The following is a 22,731-nucleotide window of genomic DNA, read 5'->3' as shown; positions in this document are numbered from 1 at the left end:
CTATCAATAACCCAATGTACTTTTTATGTCGCGTTTTTGCAATGATTGTTATTGTTTTGTTTTTTGTTTTGTTTTGTTTTTTGTTTTGTTTTGTTTTTTTTTTTTTTTTTTTTTAATAGAGTAGCATTCAAGAAAATTAGTATACTGTAGTTTTTGGGTTTCAATTGTTGTTACTATCTAAACTTTGGGTTTGTATTTTTGTGTGATATATGGTGATTTAATAATATGTTAGCTACTTATCTAACAAATTGCACACATCTAAGTAAAGATTAATTATGTCTTAAAAAAAAAAAAAAAAAAAAAGTAAAGATTAATTAGACTATTATTAGGAAGCATAATGCTAGAGTTGACGCTTTAGCGTAACAAAATAAGGTATAGTATTTATTTATTTATTTATTTTTGAAAGAAGGTATAGTATTCATTTTTATAATTATTATTACATTAATACCAGTTTCCTTTTTCTTTTTGAAGGCACATTATTACCAGTTTCTAATTAAGTGCTAACTTCTGGATATTGCAGATTACTTGACTTGCACAAAGTTTGGGAGTGCTGTTAATCTCCATTAAAAGCGCCATCATGTTGAACTCGATATTAAATTGCAGGTGTTTTTCGTTTTTTGATATTATATACGAGACAATCAGTGATATGTGCCGTGAAATTGATGACATAATGATCCAGGTAATTACTCTTCATGTTACTACATTAGTACCTAAGGATGTTCGAGATTTAAACAAACTTGGTTAAATGCTAGGTGCTAGTCGTAATATCTGTTTCACTGCAAAGATCGCGGTTCTTTCAGGCCTTCAATTTACTGATCAATGTTTGATTTTATTCGTTTGTAAATGCAGAATGCTCGTGGGGACGTCACAGACCAAGTGCAAGTGCAGACAACAAGTGAGAATGACAAGAAGAAGTTAGCTGCTGCAATGAAAAAACTACCACTCTTCGATGATGATATTCAAGAGGATGATCTCTCGGTTACATTCAGAAGAGCATATGCCCGCGAATCATATGGAAGTGATTTTGAGGTACTTCCAATTCAAACCTTCTTTTAAAAAGAAAGACAGTTATGAACTATAAATTTGCTATTATTTGATAGTTGAACTTGTATTGAAATTTTCTTAGGCTTGGAATTAAAGTCAAGAATTAGTATTTGTTTCTTAAAAGTGGAATCTCATTTTCTTCCTTTTCTTTTACAAAATGTTTCAGATTCCAACTACGGAGACACTGGAAGAAAGTAAAGAGGTCCAAAAACCATATCGCGCCTGTGATAGAGATTTCAGTCACCTGAGTCAAAGTGCCCAGGACATCCTGAAGAATTTTGAAGCGGAGTATGTTGAAGACATAGAATGGGAGGTTGTCAGTTTAGATGGTATTCATGGTGATAATATATTTTGACTTGTATCTTATAAACTTGGGTAAAGGGGATTGGATTTCGTGGTTAAAGGATTTAGAGAACTATTAGGCAGAAATTTCGATTACTAATACAACTTGTTTAGTACAGCTAGAAAATCTTCATTTTATCTAAATATATGCTTCTCTTTTTTACTCAAAAATATGCTTCTTATTCCAATGCAATTAGAAAGAACAATTAATTGAATTCTAAACTACCAAAAATGTATTGTTTGTGATTTACAGGATAAATTATTAAAACATGTTGTAACTTTGTGCTTTTTATTCATGCCTAATCTCCTAAATCACACAGAATTTTCCGTTCTCTTCTCTGTGTATGCTGGGATTTAACTGGTTCATGTTCAGTTCTCTGCAATAGGGTCTTGAGTCAGGCTTGTTTCACAACCATCTTGAAACATAGACCTCCTGATTTTTTCCTCTCAAAGTCTCATTGCAATATTTCGTGTTAAAACATTTGTTTTTGATAGAATAGAGTATTGTAATATGAATCAAAATTTGATCTTGACAAAGAGATTAGTTATAAAACTCTTGTAACAAATGTGCATACAAAATCTCATTCCATGTATCAGGAACTCCTGGTAAACACCAATGAATGCAATCTGCAAAGTTTTTCGGGTCAGCCTTTTGTTCCTTAGTTAAAAGTTTGCCTTTCCTTTCTGTATATATTGTAGTATGTGCATCTTTTCTGAAGTCTGATAACTGTGTGATGTTCAGAAATGTTACTTCTGTCTTTAGACCTTGTATTGTTTCTTGCACTATATTCATGATTTCACGATTCGTTCCCATCCCCCAGTATGGTCCATGGATGGGTTCCTTTTCATTGAAGCAGTTCCCGTCACTTCCTGGGTTCCATTCTGAGCTCCTGTTATTTGCAAAGAGTAACATTGATTAACAAGCAAGGTAATCCAGCTGCATTGTGGTTTCTAAGAGGGATTACTAGTACATGTTCGAATTTTGAACACTGAATGGTCATTGCCCTGTTTCATTCAGGGGTTAGACAAGTTCTAGACTTTAGACCCGGACAGACTGACCTGGTTAAAACTGCCCGGCTGGAACAACAGGACTCGGACCCAAGCTTAACCTGGTTTGGGTAACCTGAATTTGACCTCATTTGGAATTTTATCGTGCATGGACCAAACTCATTTTTTTTCACTACAATATTTCCCTGAATAGATTAACCCGAACCATATCCAATCCGAAACAACCTATTTAGGACCTCTCAGACTTTGATGCTACTTACAAATAGAAGAAAATCTTACCACAAATGTGTAGGAGACAAACTCATGAAGAAGACTTTCTGTGTCTCAGGATTGATGCTAGAGTCCAACCAGTTTGCCCATGTTTGCAATGCCATTTTGTAAGCTGTAGTAACATTATATTCTTGTATATCATTGAGATTTCCATACCTACAACATATTTATCCATCAATTTCAGCCATCCAGAAGAAAGAAAATCGCGGAAAAATCAATCAGCTAATGTTCAGCAATCAGCATCTATAGTATATGTGAAACACATCATATTGTATATGTAATTACCATAAAGACTTACGTTGCATTTATAATAGGCTTGTACATCCACCAAACATAGCTTTCAAATACCAAAATGTCCACTCCTTCCCAATTTTTGCTGTGATCAGCGATACGATCAAGCTTAACCAGCCTCTTAAGCACTGAATGATTTGTAGAATGGTCCGAATTCGACTCAATTATAAACGGAGCCCAATAGAACTCAACTGTAGCATTATATTCCTGCATGTTACAACCATGACTCTCAAAGTTCCATATAATTAATCTTCTTTAATTTAAATGATATGGAAGTTGTAATAAGTTATTGTTATTACCTGAGCATGGAAAATCTTCTTAGAAGGAACCTTATGAAGTGATTTCTTTCCATCAGGTATTGCAGACTGTAACATGCAAACCATCGAGTCGAATTGACCTCTTTGGATCGAGTCTCCTACGAACATCAAGCGTTTGTTCCTTAGTATTCGCAATAGCTTTACTGCATTAAACCTGCACACATCATATATATTAGTGTTACTGGCTTACTATAAACAACAGTACGTACTGTAGGTCTTGTATACAACAGGTGTATTCAACAATAAGTGTTTTTCTTACCACTTTTCCAACAAAAAACATTAAATGTTATATCATATTGTTAGAAAATTTTACATTTATTGATCTCATACTCTAAAGTCAAATCTTCAAAATAAATTCACATCAATTTTTTTTTTTTTTACCATACACTAAAAAATAATGTAACATACCTTGGTAAATTGCATTCATTAGGCTGCCATCTCCAATTCTGGTAAGATTTATCAGGTCTTCCATTTCTTTGACAAGTAACTTGTTTAACCAAAAAAGGGCAACTCTCTTCACTATACAACGGTCGAGACACATTATCCCAAACCCATTTCCCGTCGAAAACGTTACAATCTTCTATATCTTCATAACTATTATCATCATCATCAAATGCATTAATAATGTACCTATGAAATCCACCCCCTCGTAACCAAAATTGCCATTGGCCAAAAATACTTTCTCGGTTACTCTTTAAGTTGTCAAACACTAGCCTCGCGGTCCCTAGCACAAGTACACAGGCCAACGCGATAGGTAAGATGGAATGGTACTTAGCGCGATTGGGAGATTGTTGTGTCGTCATTTCGGGTTTTGGCTAATCTTGGAGGGTGAAGAGAAGGGAGGAAGAAAGATTTGTACGAGTTTGGTACGTGTTTTGAACATGGTTTTTGCAATGTTTAGCTTTAACTTTAGATTCAAGCATTTTTAGAAGCAACTCGTTACCCATGCAACTACCGGTTGGTGAAGTATCTGAATTAACGTGTCTTTTGCTACTATAATGTTTTGTTAAAATGATTATAAATGTTGTTCTTGGTGATTGTAATTATTTAAGTAGACTTACGTATTGTAAGAGTAAGAGCTAGCCAATCATTGTTAAATGTTAATAAAGATTTTTATTTTTTCTCGGTGGATTTAACGATTTTCAACTCGTCTAATGTGTGATCAGACTGACCACTTATAAAATAACAAAGTAATTCCTATTATACTGACCTAATAATCTCAGATTCTCATAAATACTGACCGAGTAACCCCTATAACACTGATCGAGTAACCTTATAACACTGACGAATGAATTCCTTTAATACTAACCAAGTAGCCCCTATAAAACTAACAAAGTAACCCCTATAATGACTGGGCACACAACCACATATAAGAATTTGTGAACGACTTTGTAACGCTTGTAGTGTATATACTATATTGAATCATACAAAGTTTTAGATTATTACTTTATTAAGTAAAAGCGTTCATAGTTAATATGATAATTATGTATCTTAAAGACACGTTCACCTTGATAAACAATTATTGTTTGTAATATTTTGGGATAAAACCGTTAACACATTAAACGATTTACCACAATAATGGTGTTAACAATTTTACCTCTAAACAATGCAAAATTATGCCATTTGATTACTCCGTTCAACATATGCAAAGTAAACTTCTATTTTGTCAGAAGGAGCCCAGTTAATAATGTGAAAATTGAAAATATGATAGTACACCGGACAAATTTGGTTTTATTACTAAGGCTAAATACAAATAAGTAGTGGTTTTCACATAAATAGTTATTTCAAGTAGCGGTTTTTCACTATTTTACAAAGTTGGTATATATGGGGCTTGCCCCTCGTCTCCACCAAAAAAAAACAAAGTTGGTATATAACCCTTATTGACTTATACTTGTTCCGTTTCTATTTAGATGACACGTTCATTTTAGGCACACATATTAAAGAGAGGAGAGAGAATGAGAGAGAATAATAAAGCAAGTGTGATACGAATACGCTAAAAAAAAAAAAAAGGTATAACACTTACTAAAAAAGGAAATATGTCGATTAAAAATATATTTTCAAAAAAGGAAATGTAAAACTTTTAAATAAAACGGATGTTCAGTAAATTACTGAACATCCATTATAAAGTCACAATAAAATGTGCAAAAGTTACATTAAAACGCACAAAAGTTACCCTGACAATATAAGAGTTATTGACATATATAACCCTTATTGACATATATAAGAGTTATTTATGCTTCATTGATAAATTTGACAAAAGTGACACTAAATTTGACAAAAGTGTATCCGATGTACAGTAAATTACTGAAAACTATACAAAAGTTTTCCAAAGGAAATATGTCAACTAAAAATAAATATTCTTAAAAGGAATTTGTGTCAACTACTCCTTCCGCCCACAATTATATTTAACAAAGGGTATTATTTGTGGTATATAAAGTATTTCTTTGTTGCACATAATTGTGGACGGAGGAAGTAAAAAAACACGGAGTTAAGTGTTAGACTGTTTTTCCATAATGTCAACATAATAGCCAAAAAAAAAAATCCATAAATTATAAAACCCTGGGTTAAAAATCTCTCATCATCAGCCACCTCAAAAAAATGAGCGGAGTAAGCGGAGGTCTACGTCAATGGGGGTTGCGCCACCACTTTCAATACTCTTCCACCACCACTCATCTCCGGCGCCACCTATGCTCCTCTTCTTCCTCATTTCCGAGGAGAGAGAAAAAACAGAAGGTTATTGTCATCTCCGGCCCCACCGGCGCCGGTAAATCTCGCCTCGCCTTCGAACTTGCTAAGCGCATTAATGGTGAAATTATCACTGCTGACTCTGTTCAGGTTTCCTTCTTTATGTTATTTTTCTATCTCAATTTAATTGAATTTGTTTTTGCTAATTGTTGTTTAAAGATGTTTGTTAATTAGAACATTTTAATTTTCTGGATTTTTTTTTAATGGAATTCTTGTTGTATTTTCTTAATCTTTGTGTTATTGTGTCATTTAATACTGTGAGTGAAGTTATAATGTGAAAAAAAAATAATAAATAAATAAAGATACATTACTAATCATATGGACTAAATTTGTTCGTCGTTTGTACTGTGATATTCTGATATGGTTGATATTCGACAAAGTTTGATAGCAGAATTTTACTCGTTCCGTCCCAATTCAATAGGCCACATTATGTTAGAGGTCATTTTTGATGAATTCATTTGACCTGTTATAACTAGTATTGATAATGTAGAATTGTTAAGAACAAACATATTATTATTTGTTTTTAAAGTAAGAGTTTTATGGAAAAATATATACTAATCAGTAAGACTTAGTTTGTTTGCTATGAAAGGTCATTTGTTGTTTTGTCATTTCAAAAAAAAAAAAAAAAAAAAAAAAAAAAAAAAAAAGGTAAGTGGGACGGAGAGAGTAGTATATGCTAATGTCTATTTTGAAACGGAGGAACTGCCACTTAACTTGATTATAACTAAGATTTCCTGATTCGAAATTTAGCTGCAGAGTTAATTGTCCCTATCAGTATTTTGCCATTTTTGGTATTGTTCCTTTCCTGTTTATAATGATTGTATAATCATGTTCTTATTTCTGGAGGCAAGTTGCTCTGAGTTCTCTTTTCTTTTACTTTTGTTGCATATGGCATCTTTTTGTTGTTGATCACTTAATCATGCGTAAATTTTATTTAGTTTTGTTCTGATTATTTTCTCCGTTTTCCCCTTATTTTTGTGTGATACAGGTCTATCAAGGTCTTGATGTTGGGTCTGCAAAACCTTCACCTAGTGAGCGAAAGGTGCCTTTGAATCTTTGATTTGGTTGTTACAAAAAAAAAAAAGTAGTTGTTGGCAATATTGACATGCTATCATAAGATGATTTTGTGTTTAACATACTTTAGCAAATGTGTTGGTCATATTTTATCTTTATCACATAGTAGCTTTTCAATTTTTTTTTTTTTTTTTTTTTTTTTTTTTTTTTTTTTCCGCACTTGTCCTGTTTAGGCATTATAGGAACCCTTCGGTAAGCAGTTGAAATCAACTTTGCTGCAGTTCTTTCGTTACTTCTTTCAACAGCCATTTTTCACTTTTTTTTTTTTTAATTAATGTTTTTTTAAACTTTTTTTTTTTTTTCAGGAGGTACCTCACCATTTGTTGGACATATTGCACCCAGCTGAAGGTAGAAATGAGAGCTACATATGATATCTTCTTAATGAGTTACTGCTATTTAATCTAAAAGATGTGCTTTGGCAGAAGCCTGTAAATCAAATCAATTTTTGTCTACGTCATACTTTTTCTTGTTTCATAACATTTATGGCTCCCCTAAACCAGGCAATTCTGGTTTTCTTGTTTCGTGTTCTTTTTTTCCTTGAGGGAGTCTGCAATTAGCTATTTGATGAAAATTATTTTTTGTGAGGAACAAAACTTCTCTAAAATTTTGAGCTATTGGAGTCTTTTAACATGCATATGTGTCTACACTGGATAAAAATGAACCAATGTGTTAGATGGTAATTAAGCATATGCAAATGATTGATCCTTCTGATTGTAAAATATAATGGTCAATTTATGTTGCTTTGTATCTTCATTTAATTCTTATACCTCCCATATTTGTAGAATATTCTGTTGGTCAATTTTATGCCGATGCAAGGCAAGCAACAAGAGATGTCCTTAACAAGGGCCATGTTCCTATAGTTACCGGAGGAACTGGTTTGTATTTGCGTTGGTATGTTTCTACAATTTCTATTTTTTGTTTGGATGAACTTTAAAAGTTCTTGTGCATTAAGTTTGCTGTCACACAAAAGGCAAGATGCATAATATCTCATGGATCATATTAGCTATACTTATTTGCTACAGTTGAGTAATGCATCGTGGAACCTTGAATGTGAACTATAAGTTTCCTCTATAGATATTGCATTCTCTAATATCATTTTAAGAATTCAACCAAAGCTGAATGTGGTATTTGATTCAGTTGAGCATACCCTGGGTAATTGTAAGAGGATGGGTTCATATAGAGATGTCACGAATTGTTTTTCAAATGCTAGGTTCATATATGGCAAGCCTAATGTTCCAAAAGCATCGCCCAATATTTCTTCCCAGGTGTATGCAGAGCTTGAAAATTATAAATATAATGGGGATTGGGATGCAGCTGTAAAGTTGGTGCTTGAAGCGGGAGATCCGAACGCCCCGTCTTTACCAACAAACAATTGGTATCGCCTACAGCGTAGCCTTGAGATTATTAAGGTTTAATATTTTCATTGTTATTTTATTACCTTGCTGACAATCAAAGTACTTTCTCTAATTTCATGTCCATTTGTATTGTGATGCCAAGTGTGATTTGAGCCATAAAGAAGATAAACTAATTTAGATGAATCACCTTTTCACTTTTTATAGATAAAGAATTAGAGCGAATCATACTGCATAGTTTTTGTTATTGACTTTATGGTGCGTTGTTCTTCTCTAAATTTTCGAACCTTGAAAAAGCTATATTCTCCACTAATAATTTTTATGTTGTGTTTAATCATAACCTGGAAGCTTGGCCTAATAAGCCAGGTCATTGGCTAGTTTAACTAATGTTCTGGAAACATAGGAAGTGCACATGCCTTAACTGAGATCCTATGCGCCTAAAAATCCTCTATATTCTATAATGCTCCTAACCTCTGAACTAGGTTACTAATTCTCTATAAATGAGTCTTCTCAAGTTATATTCTCAAAAATTTACAAACCTTGAAAAAGCTATATACTCCACTAATTTCATTTAAGTTATATTGGAAGCCTTCTCAAGTATTTTAAGGATTTCCATGGTTTCATGTTGAAGGAAAAGGATAGCATATAAGCCTGCCTGATTTCTCCGAGCTTTCTCCTATTTCCACTTTTTTTATATCTCCTGTCCTTTTTTGGTTTTGCTTCTCAACTCCACTTTGATTTTCTTCTAAGAGCCATCTACTGCCATCATTATGTCATAATCTTTCCTTTATTTCCCTGCCAGCATTGCTTGTAAATACCTTCTTCATTTAGTTTGTTAAGTGAAAGCATTCTACATCTAAGTAAAAGCAAGTAGATTTATGAAAAACTGTAAATAAATTCCTTGTAGAAAGTTCGTACCCACCTGTTATAAAATGTATATGTACAAGCTATATTACTTCCCCATGTGAATTAGTAGGGTAGCTCTATACCAACCAAGCAGTTGATAAAAAAATTATTAAATGAATGTTCTTTTACTGGCAGTCTACTGGATCACCTCCATCAGCCTTCCAAATGCCATATGATTCCTACAAACAGAGACTCAATTTTGCTGCAACGGACGATTGTCAAAACATGGATGGAATGCAAGGGGGGCAATTAAAAGATCTAGAATATGATTTCATTTGCTTTTTCCTTTCAGGCCCCCGACGAAATTTGTATAGATCAATTGATTTACGGTGTGAAGAAATGCTTTCAGGTATGGTTTTATTTGTTTTGTTATGTTCTTCATTACAGAACCAAGTAACACATTGTTAAATCAAATATTTTTATTCTAACTTGAGAGCATTAACTGCTCACAACCTCAATTCCCGCTCCTACCCACGAAACAAATAAATGGATGCATCTCAATGCTCCAAATAGTCTGGCAGGTGTATGCATCTGTTGATGATCATAGTTATTGTTTGTGACTCATGTGTGCCATCTCAATTTTTTTATGTGCTTTCTATCTGATGACGTGAATATACTCGTTAGTTCCACTAGTAAGCTGTATACCGCATCTGATTGCAGGTAGTGATGCGATTCTAGCAGAGGCCAAATGGCTTCTAGACATAGGTCTTCTTCCCAGTTCAAGTCCTGCTACCCGAGCAATTGGTTATCGACAGGTGTACTTTGAATTAGCTCTACCTACCAATATTATCCCGCATTTATCAGTTCTGATTATAGATGCATAACTGCTCATACGAATATGGGAGGTGCATGTCGATATGTGATAAATTATGTTTACCTTCATATGTAATTTCGCTAATAGTCTAAAATGAGGCACTTCTTGTGTATGCTTATCTCATCCAAGTTGTTGAGACATACTTTGTACTTAGTAATTCTCAGTAATGTGTGCAAATGGGACATACTAGTTACAGCAGTAATTCTGTTTTCTGGCACAGATTTGTATAACCTCACCTTAAAATTAGGTTATGTCCTTAAACATTAATTGTCTTCTGAAGAGTATAAGGGGTGTTTAGAGCAATTGAAAATTAACTGCTCAAAAAAATGAGTCGACAAAATTGATAATTAGCAAAATCACTTGAAAGGATTGGATGTATGACAACTTGAGAATTTTTTTTTTTACATTTTACTCCATGTTGGTTTTCTATTTAATTAAATTGAGACTCATCCTGTCAGCTAATATTCAGGCCATGGAGTATCTCTTGGAATGCAGAGGACAAGATGGTCAGAGCTCTGCAAAGGAATTTTTTTCCTTTCTTTTTGAATTTCAGAAGGTGTCCAGGTTTGTACAGAACCCAATAATGGATGATATTTATATACTATCTCCGTTTTTATTTAGTTGACATGTTTTGACTTTAGCACTATTCACACACTTTCCTTTGACCGTGTTTTGTGCTTTATACGTAATGAAAAATATAGTCATGTGGGATCTTGTTAGATTCGTCACGTTATACACTTTCAAAATATCAACTTTTCATAATTTTTGCTTATCGATAATTACAGATATTAATGATTGAATAAGTGCAGTGGCAAACGTGACTAAAAAGAAACGGAGGAAGTATTGATAAGTGATAATCGCCTATTTGCATTTGGGGAGGATAAGGTTGTATCAGAATCAGAAAGGCTATTGTTTGAGTTGTAGAAAATCAAGGAATTAGGAAAAAAAATTATGACAAGGAAGAATTTTCAAAGTAGAAGTGGAAATAAATTCTGTTATGAAAGAACTTTATAAAAGAAAAGAATAATGATAAAAAAAACAAAATTGTATGCCAATGTTATAGAGATAGATATGAATGATAAAAATGAGGAAGATGAAAAGGCTAGATGATAGAATAAAGAAATCAAAAGGAGAAGTCACTCCAAGTTCACCTATTAAAATAGCTAAGAACTCAGTATGTATAATTAAAACAATAACAAAAGGTTTAGGATGATTAAAGCTATAAAATTAGTCTCAATGTTAAACCATTGTATCAGTGCAATGAGGCTCTATCTAGGGCTTGTATGGAATACTCCCTCTATCCCAAAATAAAGGTCCACTTTGATACCTAGAACTTTATTTCTTTTTAACATATTTACTCCTATCAAAGGCATATATTACTCCAATCAATCAGATTTTCAAGGAGCATATATAGAAATTCCTGTAGGCATAGCTTTATTGCCTTGAGACATAATTTTGAAGTTTTTTCAGGAACATCTCTGAAGTGCTTTATGTGGAACTTTATTTAGGTATGGCTGGAGTAACTTGTGGTTTATAAATGTTTTCTGAGCTCCACCATGGCAGCACCCTAGACTCTAAGTGGCCTCTGTCTTGTCCTCAACCAGCTATGAATAACTTAAGTTCTATTTCTATCCTTCATCATTTTCTTACCTACTACCTATTAAGGATTTGCATCTCTGCCGCCTGTTGTTTTGGGGTGTGTAGGACAAGAAAATATACAAAATTGGGAACACAATATACTTTCACCATACATTTAAGCCATTTTTTGCTATCATGTGAAAAGGTGGAGGTTCTTACATAGTGCTTTTTATGCCAAGTGCATTGTGTGATATCTTTTACTCGAATAAATGAAATAAAGAGTCTTCTTTGAATGTATTCTATGCTCCAAGACCGATGTGGATATGTGCTTAACGTACTGTTTAAACCCTTTTTTTTCATCTACTGAGGCATCCTGAGCTTGATCACAATCATTGCAAATAGGATTGTGGCCAAGCTGACTGATGGGAGAACAGCCTATCCTGTTCAAGTTTCATAATATAAGTCTTTAACCCTTTATATGTATCTGTAATATATTTAAACATTGGAACATTGCCTTGTTCTCTTGATACTTGGCTTCTCTAAGCACTCTATCTATGTAATTCCGAGTTTAATAATTCAATTTATGACCACCTTTGTTTTGTTTAAAAAAGAGTTGTGTCTCTATCTAGTGGTCCAATACCATCTAATAAAATGAGCGATATTGGATGAATTTAATTTTCATTTTGGCTCCATAAAACCTCTTAAGACGACCTGTTGTTCTAAGTAAAAATTTGGCATTTGCATTTTGACGTTGAAACTTTGACATGGGAATGCTTTATTCATTCATCTCATCTACACAACATATAAATCTGTGGTTGTTTGCTTTTCTTATTTCTGTTTGTCTTGCTTTGCTACTTGTTGAACTAACTGGACTTGATGTCAGAACATGACATTTCAAATTATGAATCGAAAAACTTTGTATAATGGTGTTTACACTGAAGTGCATCCCTATTTATGTCCTATTTCAAGTTTTAACCAGAGAACGCCTCAAAAATATTCAGGAATTTTGCAAAACGACAAATGATATGGTTCCGTAATGATCCTATTTATCATTGGCTTGATGCTTCTCAACCCTTGGTATGTCATCTATTACATGTGCACCATAATCTTTGATTGATTAGATACGTGAGTGTGTGCTATAAGCTTTATTACAAATATTCGTAATGCAGGAGAAGCTTCTGGACTTCATTCATGATGCGTATCATGATCAGAGTACTACTTTAACTGTACCAGAATGGCTATGGATAAAGAAAGATGCACCCAACCGTCAAGAACAAAATGAATATAAGACCTATATGACCAAAAATAGGTACAATTTTTATTGCAAGGAAAAAATTTATCATTGAATGCTTCTATGACAACTTTTAAGCCCTGTATTCTGTTTGCATTTGAAGGTATTTTGTTAAACCCGAAGATTGTGCTGATATTCTGGCGTGGATAAGAACTGAAGGTAATATAGCAGGAACACTTCCTACAAGCCACTGCAGCGCATTATAGAGGAGTTATCTATCATTCAGGAAGAATCATAGTGCCTTGCTAGAATGATTGTCAAGTGTTTGATCCCTGTCCCACGGTTGTGCTTGTGCCTCCCTGAGACCCTGACTGATCCACCTAACAGAACATTCTTGTTTATACAATACAACTACATCTGTTCGCGTTACAAAAGCTTTGATGAGTGTCTATTTTTCCCACTCTTTCACCTATTCTGGTGAAAATCAGTAACACAAGCAATTGAACGTTGCCAGGTACCCTTAATCCCTTATACCATTTTATGTTCGTTTAAATAGCTATGTAAACAAATACTACATGTGTATTTTTTTGCAAAATTTGTATAATTGGAAGGAAAGTTTGCAATGGCAAAATTGCCTAAATAAATAACCGAATTCCTTCTATATGGCTTTCTATATTAAACGTGATGCAGCTTCACTTTTATTAAAAAAAAAATTTGATTTTTTTATTAGGAACTAAGTTACAGAGTGATTTGGGTCACAGAAAAAAAAAATAATAATAAAATAAATTAAATTAAAATTAAAATTAAAATTAAAAAAAAATAAATAAATAATAATAATAATAATAATAATAATAATAATAATAATAATAATAATAATAAAAAATCATCATCATCATCTTAATAATAAATTGTTAAGAGTTGATGTTTGATTCAATCTATAAATTTAGTAATTTTAGGCAATGATACAAGATAAATTGTTAAGAGTTGGTGTTTGATTCAATCTCGAAGTCTCATATTACATGAGCTTAATTATTACACATATAATACGAGTAAGAGAAAACAATAATAAGTGGCTAATTGTCTTCGTTGAAACCATAATATATTAATATGACAAAGAGAAAGTTCATCTTTTTTTTTTTTCCAACTACGAGTACTACTCTTAACTTCTTAAGGGATAAATTTTTTTAAGGAATAGTGACAAATTAGAGAGAAATATATAGAATAGCTCGTTTATTATTCATCAATAGGTAAAGTATTTATACAAAACCTACGAACATAAGATAGGAAATAATCTTTCTAAAAGATATACTAGCATAATCATAAACCCTAGAAATATATTCTCTAGATATCTCAGCATAAGATCATACTAAATATATTATTCTCATAATCTCTAACACCCTCCCGCAATCGTAACGGCAGTAACACGAACGTTGCGATTGGAAATTTTTGCAATTTGTTGAAGTCGAGATGCACACTCTTGTGATGTCGCCTTCAAAAAAAAAAATTTCTTCAATGATGAGAACGTTCATCTTTTCGAAATCTCTTATTGGTTTTTTCAGAGTAAAACCAAACTCATATCCAAAGAAGCAAAATCATGCTCGAATCAACTCACGCCAAAAACAAAAACAAAAACAAAAAAAAAAAAAAAAAAAAAAAAAATTGCACAACGAAATTTTTGGGTAAAATTTATAAATCCCGCCGGTGAGTTTAATTTTCTAACCCACCAGGTCCCAAATTTAACCTGCTCTTGATACCATGAAGATACATACATTACAACAGACGTTACATGATATATTATCAAGATTCCTCATGAGTCAAGACGAATAAAGTGAGGACTGTGTAGACACAACAAGAGGCTTTCACCGGGTCCAGAGGTGGGATGAGCAACTACTTCTGGGCACATCTCACAGCCAAGTTTCCAGTTAACACCATCCAACATAACATAATTACATGGAATTATTTCATTTTTAGAATTCATCTTCAACTCAGCAAACAACACCTTAGAGGAGAAATCGCCGGCGTTCAAGGGAACTAACTTAGGCTTGGCAGTGAAGTTGCAGTGAGCAAGAAAATCATAATCTCGAGCAAAACAGATATCTAGACATTCCATAAGTTCATAGTCTAACATTTTCTTGGTTAAATATTTTCAAGACAGCCTCAGCACAAGGCTTAATGCTCCCAATGCGGTCCTTTTCCAAAGCCATCAGATAACAGTCATCGCGTCCAGGAGGAAATTCATAAGGGGGATCCCAATCAGGTAAGAATGCCGAATAAGTCTCTGAATTAATTTGTTCGAACTCTGCATGCAACTGATCGAGTCTCTGATTCAAGGTAACAATATCTAGCTCAGCAGCCATCCGCCCTAGTTCCATCCTCAAAACTGCGCTTTTGATGAAAAAAGAGGTTTTTTTTGGTGAATAAATAGAGAGAAGATGATTATTCTTATTCTTATTTTATTTTTTTTAATGGGTAATGTTATACATAGCCCTTATAAGCATTAAAAATTCTCTTGAAAATTGTGTATAATTAGGAATTCATGATAAAAACACGCGTAGATCGGTATAATTATATTCATGATAAAAATATATTCTCTAAATAATAACTCAGCATAAGATCATACTAAATATATTATTCTCACAACAATATCTATACAGAAAATATATTATTCTCATAACAATATTATTCTCATACTTAATAAATTATTCTCATAACATATATTTTCCGATATATCATATCTCTAACAAATAAAAATTCTAGTTTTGAGGGAGTTTAACGAACAACTGTAATCTAGATATCACCATTACATAGTTTGGTACTAAAAAAAAAATTCATAATTAAACGCATGCATTATAAGAGTTTGAGATTGAATAAAACACCAACCCTTACAAATTTATCTCATAATATCATTGCCTAATAATATCAATTCCTAATAGTATAAAATTATAAACCCCCTTATTGGTCTTATACCTCACTTCAAAATTACACAAATCAACCTTCATACAATTATTGAGAAAAAACAAACCAAACAAAAACAATGAAGACGGTTATATTCATTGGTTAACTAGCTCTTTTCATAGGAGGAACCTTTGCCCAAGAAGTGCAACCGGAGACATTCCTACCCGCGCCTACACCCACACCCTCACGCTCTCCCTCACCTTAAGCCACCTCACCACCGCATATTCAAGTTAGTTTCCTATAAAAAAAATATAATACATAACATATTCAAGTTAATTAATAAGTGAATTATAATTTTGGCCTAAAATTGGTACCTAAATAAATCATGATAAAGTATCTACTTGACTATAATAAAATCTACACTAATATATTAAAAGGCGTTTCTAACAACATCCACGTGTCACGTAAACTATTCTCATTATGCCATGTCACCTATACAACTATTTATAACGCCACGTGAGTACATGACTCTCCCTTAGCTTTCAATTGTTTTCATTACATGTCATGCACTTATAATAATAATAAAAAAAAAAATAAGGGCCTGTTCATATTTACTTAATTTCAGTAATGTGAACAGGCCCTAAATAAATAAAATTTCACCGCAAGATTTGAACTCATAACCTCTAACTTTAGTACTAATTGTCTTACCACCAACTGCAGTTTCTATCTCAACCAACAACTTTACAAATTAATTCTTTGTATAAATACAATTCTTTATAAATGTCACTTTTGTTGGAGACCAAACGGAAGATTTTGAATTTTACCACCTTCAAAAACATTAAATTTTTTCACTTATTGCCTAAAACCTATATGATGTCACACAAAATTAGGTACTTAATTATGAAATTGGGCTCATAATATTATGGTGTTCTTCCTAGTGTTTAATTTACGAAATTAGGACTTATTTACATCAATTTCATGTATTATATATTCAATTAGTATCAAAATTGATATTATTGTTTATAAACTATGCTTAATTATAGTTAAGAAGAATTAGGGTTCATATACATATTTTGTAATTGATAGTTTGATACATATTTAGTGACTTGATTATTATCTTCATGTGAGCTTGAATTTTATTAAATCAACTACTAAATATTTTCCCGTAACCCAATTTCAATGTGTTGAGAAAAAAAAAAAAAAAGAAAAAAAAAACGCAATATTTAACATGAGTATCGAGGCCTCGAGGGAGAAGAAGCAATTTTATAGAGTCAACATAAAACTATATACGAGATAAGTTTTTTGTTCACATCCCTTCTCTTTCTTACCAACCCTTGAACCCTTGTTCTCATGCCAACAAGACACAAGGAGGGTTGATATTTACGGGATGTGTTAAATTGTTAATGAATACAATCTTTCTGATTTTCGCTTCTTATAAATCTCTATATTTCGTTAACAGTTTTAAAATATAGTTTGAGGGAGTAAAATACTCCCTCCATCTTTAAATATTTGCCCCAATAATAACATTTGGGATAATATAATCACGTGAAATATTATTGAAATCAACTAATGGTATATTTTATTTAAATCAAGTTTTCATAATTTTTACACTTATGGAAATAGAGATATATTCGTTTTAACATACGTTTTGAAAACCATAAAAAGTCAAATGAGGTAAAAAAAAAAAATAGGACAAAGAGAGTAATGTGAAGGCAAATCTAACTACTACGAGTCTACGACTAACATACTACTACCTTTGTTGTTTTAGTTGTATAATTTTTACTTCTGAATTCTGATACTATTCATCCACTTACCAATCAATTGAAATTGGAATCATTGATGTTCCCATGAAGTTGAATAAATAGTTATCCTAAAAAAAGCTTAACGAATTTTTATTTATTTTTCTCAAGTTTGTAAAAGTAGTTGAGAGAATTGGAGGAGAAAAAATATACTACCTCCGGTCCAAGTCACTCGCAACTTTGGAATATTTTATATCTCACAAATAATACCCCAAAGTTGCAAGTAATTTGGACCGGAGGTAGTAAAATTAATTAAATATGATTTACATTAGCTCCACTGGTTGATAGAAATAAATTAAATATTACTCCCTTCATTTCATAATGTTAGTCTCATATGGAATGAATCACATAAAATAAGGAAAGAAATATATTTGGAATCTAACATTAAAGTACAACATAATTCATAATTAGTTTACTAATTTAAATTTTTTGATTTTTTATTAGGAAAACACTGGTCATAATTGCATAATTTAAGGTAAATATTTCCTTACTTAGAATCTTGTCATCAATCCACAATCAATTGCTTATAAAAAAAAAATCAAGTTATAAATAAAATATATTCAGTATAGGTAGATCTTTTTAAAACGCACAAAATAATATATGGGACTAACATTATGAAACGGAGGGAGTATAAAAATTTTCCAAATAAGGAAATAGAGCAAGTATTTAAAAACAGAGGGAGTATCATTTATTTATTTATTTATTTTTTTTAAACATGGCTAGTATCTTAATATCCAACTACTTCGATTAAATTTGTGACTCTTCAAGCTTTATACACCTTAAAATTGAGTTTGGTGGTAAGTAGCCCGGATAAGTTATAGCAATGTTGACAGTTTTTTTTTTTTTTTGAGGGGAGCAATGTTGACAGTTAACACCAACAAACACATGAAACAACCAAAGACCACACAATTCCACCGTACTGATGCATTCAAACCAGGCTCCACCTCGAAAAACTATCTGAAATTACTACTTAAACATTGTTACTATCTTTATATTTTAGTATAGTTTTGAATTTTTGAAAGGCATTATCAAACCAAGCTCTTCCTTTTGCCTATTTCCCCCTTCTGAAAAGGGTTGAGGAACACAACTTTCGGAAATCAAATAACTACTATGTACGGCATGAGGGGAAGGAGGTATAAGGAAGCATAAAGTTCATGCAGAAATTGACTGACAAAAGATGTATGGTAACCACAATACTACTACATTCGTTTATACTTTTAGTTCCCTTTCGAACCAACAATCAAGTAAGCTTACATACAATCACAGTGAAAATAGAACTTGCAGATGGATAATTGCCACCAAAGAAACTGAAGCTTAATCAGTCTTCTGGCTGTGCAGCTCAACCGGCTTTGGATTCGGATCTGCCGTTGAAGAATCGGATTCTACATTCACCTGTAAAGTTCAAAGTAATGAGATAACCTATAGTCCAACTGAATAAAGTCAATAAACTCAAAAGCAGCATGCTCCAAACAGCACTAGATGATTAAAGAAAAGGTTCAAATATAAAACAAAACTTAGTTTAAGATTGCAACTAAATTTGGTGATCCTACAGTGCACATGATCTCATATAGGTAAGAGCATAAGCTAAAACCAAGCCAATCAAACACAAAACAAAATGAAAACATAGCAGCCATTTAAAGTTAACATCACCATTAGCTTTAAGTAAAACATATCCAACTTTGATAAAACCTTATACTTCGATATTTTATTTGCCTCCTAAAGTAAACATGTGTTTCACAACTTGTGTAGTCTTTTTTATAGCCTGTGTATCTTGTTGAAGACAAAATCTCACTGGCCAGAAAGTAAAATTGCTACTACAGTACCTCAAGGCACATTATCAAGAATATCAAAGCTTCCTGCATGAGCTTGAAAGCTTCGTCATCACAATCTTCATGAATAATTCATTTTGAGTTGCTATTGCCTCCAAGGAGGGAAACATCAACTCATTCAAGGCAAGGGGCTTTCCACATGACTCTACTGTGTTTTATACGAGAAATTTTGAACACTAACAATTACGCTAGCTCATATGGCCTCTATAGAAATTCAAAGGAAAGCTACCAGCTACAGTAGATCGGTTTGCTTGTCTATAAGGAAAGTTATAGGAGATATTTCTTCCATACAAATATAAAGTATATAACGAAATGTTCAACTTATTCATAGTAACAGATATAGGCATATAGCGATTGAGAGAAGATATCCAGCATTTGATAGTAAGATACATCAGACACAACACTAGGAGAAATTCAGGTTAAAAAACTAAGCCACACCTTTTCTTACAAACTAAAGTGAAGGTGCTTCACTTTAGCATATATCTGATTATGTGGAAATATGTAGGTTATCATGCATGAAACCTTGAAAATATCACATTCTGTGTATCAAGTGGCACAGGGATTGATAAGATAGGATGCCATCTTTTTAAAGCTATTGAATTACTAATTCAAAAGCCTATCACAAGTCACAGTAGACTAATTTCTTGACATCACAATGTCATCCATAATGCCCTTATCAATTTCACCATCAAGCAAACAAACATATTTTTTATTACTAATTGGCATTACCACAACATATAAAATGATGATAGCATCACATCAGAAGTATTGACAGCCTATGTTTCTGGCATGATGCTGACACTTTAGTCCAATAAAGTGGTGTCATATGCAGACTATATGCATCTAAACAGAATTTTAAGGCCGCAATCAAGTTACTCATAAGTCATATACAAAGTACGAAGTAACAAATTAAAAATTTGGCAGTCATGTAAGTTGGTACAGTTTAAGAAACCAGTCCAACTCTAATTCACGCACATTTAATATGCCGAATTTTAAATCAAACTAGTTCTTATATTAAAGCTCATTTTATCTCCATCAATTTCACCAACCTTTTGTAGTAATTTAAACTGCATGTTGTAACTTGCATACATAAAAAAGCTCAATCAAGCAAGCAATCAAAGCCTTAATCCCATAAGTGGAGATCAAAACCAGAAATTCCTTAAAAGTCCAAATAGCTAAATAAATGAAGATATAAATAATGGATAAATTGATGCAAATATTTTATTGATGAATTAGCCTTAAAACTACAGCAGAACAAGTGTAAGAAAGATAGTATTCATCTAATTATACTTTCTCTTTTGGAACAAGTACACATTTGACAAAATGATCCCACTTTTTAAAATGCATTAAAATAATCCTAACTTAAGTAAGTCCAAAAGACAGGGCATCTATCATCCCTAATGCCAAAATCTCAGCATTTTTTTCAAAAGATAACATAAACAAATCAATAAAGCCTCTCTGGAGGAATTACTTGATTTTGTTGAAGAAATGTAGTCGATGGAGTACATAGCCAAAGAAGGAATTATCGGTTGGTTAGTGTAAAATAAGTGTTTTAAGCCCAAGAAGATACGGGTCATGCACTCGGGAACTTTTAGGGAGGTGCGAGGGAGGCACACAACAGCCTTAATTACACCAATTGTTTTGATTAAAATAATTGTGACACTTAGGCTCTAATCTCTTAAAATTACTAAAACTAATAAGTTTCAACAAATTAGTTTAGTTTAGCAAAGATAAGTAAAGTTCAACAAAAATAAATGAGTCTAGATAAGAAAAAAAAAAAAGTTGAATTTCTCAAAAACTGCGATATACTCAATATCAAGGTCATATGATTAAGTGAGCAATTTCTTAGTCCTTTATTCATTCTATCTAAAACTTCAAAATGGATGTATATGACTCACTTATATTACCAAAAGGGAATAAACTTTGAACAATCAGTTGGTCATTTGGCTTTCTAATGCCAAATAAAACGTATACATGTATTCAAGAAGCTAGGGTGAATCACTCCTCTCAACACCCAGCCCACCGCAATCAGCAGCTAAGAATTTGCAGACAATTTGGAGTCGGAATAGCCTAGAAGTTGACTAATTCTCAAACTACTTTCCACAATTCTTTCCTAAAATATAAGCATATACCATCATCATCATCAAACAATTCTAAAAATCAAGACAAAAAGATCACAAATTCATAGACAACCATCTACCATCATCATCATCATATAATTCTACAAATCAAGAATTCACATCAAAGATCACAAATTTATAGACAGCCATCATCATTGGTTGATTGGTCTACAAACAATCATCACTCTAAATGTTGATTTTGAGATCCAAAAACAACAAAATTATTAATTTATACAGCAAAATCATAAAAATTACTTTAAAAATGCAACTTACCCCAGATTTATTAGTGTTGTTGGACATTCCTGGCTTGAAAGGGCATGCTGGAGGAACCCTCTCAGGTTTCCTATATTCCCACCCTAATAATCGATACACTCTTGCCTAAAATCCCCAAAATTAATTCAATTAACACAATTAAATTAACCAAAATTCAGATTAAATTCATAAAAGATAATTTTTACAAAAACCCATAAATCAAGAACAGGAGAAAGGCTCACCATGAGAATATGATACAAAAGAGGAAGAGCATTAACAACTGGGATCAGAAAAAGTGGCAACAAACATGCCAAACAAACCTAGAAATTATGATTCAAAAAATTAGAAATTGATATAGGAAAAAAATCAAAGAAGATGCAGAACTCAACTAATTATGTTGAAAAATTAAAAGGGGTTAAGATAAGTTTACCATTTTTGCAAATTGTGTAAAGTTGATAGAAGTGAACAAGTTGGATTGTTCTGGTTTTTAGGAAGAAGAAATATGAAGGAGATGAAAATGGTGCGATGCGAGGCTGTTTTATTTTAAGTATTACTTGGATGAAATCACACGATTGCACAGAATGCACACTCGTTGAATTTTATTGATGTCGTTAGAGTTAGAAGTATACCTTTGGGTAATTGGATCTGGTCTATTCTAGGGGTGATTAAAAAAAAAAAAAAAAAAAAAACAAAAAAATTAAGCCATGTCGAACCTTAACATCTTATCTCGTGTATAAATCCATAAAAAGGTACCGGACTTATTAAAAAGAATTTTCTGGCATTTTCGGGCCGAGGGCTTTTTATCTAAAAATGCGTTTTTATGCTTGCTCAAACCTGCCCTATTTTTGAGCCGAGCTAACGGGA

The 22,731-nt window shown here is 32.5% G+C and overlaps 3 protein-coding genes across 4 annotated transcripts; 1 reads left to right on the top strand and 2 right to left on the bottom strand.

Moving 5' to 3' along the window:
- Nucleotides 1-1,781: 1,781 nt before the first annotated feature.
- Nucleotides 1,782-4,111, bottom strand: LOC145605694 (protein trichome birefringence-like 31). Its single transcript, XM_081661767.1, has 5 exons — nucleotides 3,681-4,111; nucleotides 3,255-3,426; nucleotides 2,963-3,162; nucleotides 2,674-2,820; nucleotides 1,782-2,276 (listed from the first exon to the last, which is right to left on the bottom strand). The coding sequence occupies exons 1-5, from the start codon at nucleotides 4,073-4,075 to the stop codon at nucleotides 1,928-1,930; spliced, it is 1,263 nt and encodes a 420-aa protein (XP_081517893.1). The 5' UTR covers nucleotides 4,076-4,111; the 3' UTR covers nucleotides 1,782-1,927.
- Nucleotides 4,112-5,802: 1,691 nt separating this feature from the next.
- On the top strand, nucleotides 5,803-13,574 carry LOC145604743 (tRNA dimethylallyltransferase 9-like). 2 transcript variants are annotated; one of them, XM_081660674.1, is made up of 11 exons: nucleotides 5,803-6,107; nucleotides 7,006-7,059; nucleotides 7,397-7,439; nucleotides 7,874-7,982; nucleotides 8,302-8,500; nucleotides 9,485-9,698; nucleotides 10,010-10,104; nucleotides 10,633-10,727; nucleotides 12,743-12,818; nucleotides 12,911-13,050; nucleotides 13,136-13,570. In XM_081660674.1, the coding sequence occupies exons 1-11, from the start codon at nucleotides 5,871-5,873 to the stop codon at nucleotides 13,236-13,238; spliced, it is 1,365 nt and encodes a 454-aa protein (XP_081516800.1). In that variant the 5' UTR covers nucleotides 5,803-5,870; the 3' UTR covers nucleotides 13,239-13,570. The 2 variants fall into 2 exon arrangements, with proteins under 2 accessions (XP_081516800.1, XP_081516801.1); XM_081660675.1 differs by lacking the exon at nucleotides 10,010-10,104 and having other exon boundaries at nucleotides 9,642-9,698; nucleotides 13,136-13,574.
- Nucleotides 13,575-18,802: 5,228 nt separating this feature from the next.
- Nucleotides 18,803-22,454, bottom strand: LOC145605859 (uncharacterized). Its single transcript, XM_081661924.1, has 4 exons — nucleotides 22,298-22,454; nucleotides 22,110-22,187; nucleotides 21,889-21,993; nucleotides 18,803-19,058 (listed from the first exon to the last, which is right to left on the bottom strand). The coding sequence occupies exons 1-4, from the start codon at nucleotides 22,298-22,300 to the stop codon at nucleotides 18,981-18,983; spliced, it is 264 nt and encodes an 87-aa protein (XP_081518050.1). The 5' UTR covers nucleotides 22,301-22,454; the 3' UTR covers nucleotides 18,803-18,980.
- Nucleotides 22,455-22,731: the final 277 nt, after the last annotated feature.

This window comes from Chenopodium album, chromosome 22 (genome assembly GCF_948465745.1).
Source record: "Chenopodium album chromosome 22, dcCheAlbu1.1, whole genome shotgun sequence".
NCBI lineage: Eukaryota > Viridiplantae > Streptophyta > Magnoliopsida > Caryophyllales > Amaranthaceae > Chenopodium > Chenopodium album.
This window is presented reverse-complemented; position numbering and strand designations above follow the sequence as displayed.

What these genes read in the sequence shown, in the direction of transcription:
- LOC145605694 (XM_081661767.1), bottom strand. Translation starts at nt 4,075, where the DNA reads ATGACGACACAACAATCTCCCAATCGCGCTAAGTACCATTCCATCTTA. An exon ending in AATGAATGCAATTTACCAAG is followed by an intron (nt 3,427 to 3,680) that starts GTATGTTACATT and finishes TGATGTGTGCAG; the next exon opens with GTTTAATGCAGTAAAGCTAT. An exon ending in AAGCCTATTATAAATGCAAC is followed by an intron (nt 2,821 to 2,962) that starts GTAAGTCTTTAT and finishes AATATGTTGTAG; the next exon opens with GTATGGAAATCTCAATGATA.
- LOC145604743 (XM_081660674.1), top strand. Translation starts at nt 5,871, where the DNA reads ATGAGCGGAGTAAGCGGAGGTCTACGTCAATGGGGGTTGCGCCACCAC. An exon ending in CTTCACCTAGTGAGCGAAAG is followed by an intron (nt 7,060 to 7,396) that starts GTGCCTTTGAAT and finishes TTTTTTTTTCAG; the next exon opens with GAGGTACCTCACCATTTGTT. An exon ending in GTGTGAAGAAATGCTTTCAG is followed by an intron (nt 9,699 to 10,009) that starts GTATGGTTTTAT and finishes ATCTGATTGCAG; the next exon opens with GTAGTGATGCGATTCTAGCA.
- LOC145605859 (XM_081661924.1), bottom strand. An exon ending in TTTTGTATCATATTCTCATG is followed by an intron (nt 21,994 to 22,109) that starts GTGAGCCTTTCT and finishes TGGGGATTTTAG; the next exon opens with GCAAGAGTGTATCGATTATT. An exon ending in ACAACACTAATAAATCTGGG is followed by an intron (nt 19,059 to 21,888) that starts GTAAGTTGCATT and finishes TGAACTTTACAG; the next exon opens with GTGAATGTAGAATCCGATTC.